Here is a 1308-nt window from a genome sequence, read left to right as displayed (position 1 = left end):
CCAAGAAAAAAATAACATCAGTACTCATCCATTGCCGTCCCGGGCCGGGCTGAATTATGATGGCTGGAAGATAGATATAACCATATACATATGATTCCCTCCCACAATGTACCTTCCCCTACTTGTACAACACTGTCAAATGAGTAAAAAAAAAAAAAAAAGGAAACACGCATCATACATCCAGGATGTGTGTCTCTCTGTGTGTGTATTGAAACCGAAAACACCCAACGCCCTCGCAAACCCTTGACCCCGGTCCCAACATGCTATAGTCTTTTCCCCTTCAAAAAGCGCCAAAGCAGCAGCATACTTGCTCATTACAACCAGATCTACAACGCGCGCCAGGGGAGAAAACCGAAATCCCCCTCCCCTCCCTTCTCGTGTCCCTTCAGAGGAAGAACCAGAAGCACAGGAAGCAAAAAGCGATGAACGCCCCCATGATGATGCCATCCCGTCGCTTCTTGGCCGATATCCGCCCGATGAGCGAGTTGATCCCGGGCACCTGGCTCGCGGCGAGCGTGATCCTGCGGTTGATGCTCGCGAGGCTCTCCCTCTGCAGGTTGAAGCTGTCCTGCACGGCGTAGGCCTGGCTCAGGACGCTGTCGGCCATCGAGTTGCTGTTGTCGATGCGCGAGCGCTCGGCGAGCATGTACTCGGCCTCGGCGGCGCCGGGGTCCTGCTGCTGCTTGGCGCGGTTGTACTCGTCAATGTCGGAGCGGACGTTGGTCAGGAGGTTGGCGCGGTCGCGCGCCTGCGAGAGGGTCGCCCGGAGGCGCACGAGGTCGCGTTTGTGGTCGGCGAGCTTGTCGCGCAGGGAGCGAGGAGGTTGTTCTGCTTCAGGGCCGAGGAGGTGAGGGTCGGGTCCGACTCGAGGAGGCGGGTCAGCTGGGAGACGACAGCTTCGCGCTGTTCATGATGGAGGTTAGTTTGGTGAGCTCGTCCCGCTGGAAAGCATGCGCTGCGCGACGGACCTTTTCCAGCACATCTTGCAGCTTCGCCTCGGTCGCTCGTTCGTCTTCTGTCGGCTTGGGCGGGATGTTCGATACCGTCGAGAACTGGGAATAGGTGTGGAATAGTGTCTCGGTCTGATCGGCGTCAGTGGACAGGACCAGCACACAGAGGAGCATGCCCGACAAACCTGGCTCTCCAGACTTCGCGCCTGCTGACGTAGTTGGGCCCAGCCCGTATTTCCAGAGTTCGCTGCCATGATGATGCCTGTATACGTATGCGAGGGTTCCAAGTGGCCAAAGGCTAAGCCAGATCATTGACGTCTGGTGTTGGCCGGCTCCGGGTCTGAGGCCGGGTGCGTCG

At 57.9% G+C, this 1308-nt stretch overlaps 1 protein-coding gene across 1 annotated transcript; it reads right to left on the bottom strand.

Moving 5' to 3' along the window:
• Positions 1-385: 385 nt before the first annotated feature.
• On the bottom strand, positions 386-1204 carry VDBG_04818 (transport protein GOS1; the record flags this gene model as incomplete). The annotated part of the gene is made up of 3 exons (XM_003005166.1): positions 386-903; positions 965-1052; positions 1136-1204. 3 exons carry the CDS (start codon positions 1202-1204, stop codon positions 386-388), a joined length of 675 nt encoding a protein of 224 aa, XP_003005212.1.
• Positions 1205-1308: the final 104 nt, after the last annotated feature.

Source organism: Verticillium alfalfae, genomic scaffold (genome assembly GCF_000150825.1).
Source record: "Verticillium alfalfae VaMs.102 supercont1.5 genomic scaffold, whole genome shotgun sequence".
NCBI classification, from domain to species: domain Eukaryota; kingdom Fungi; phylum Ascomycota; class Sordariomycetes; order Glomerellales; family Plectosphaerellaceae; genus Verticillium; species Verticillium alfalfae.
Note: the sequence above shows the minus strand (reverse complement) of the source record. Positions and strands in the feature narration are given on the sequence as shown.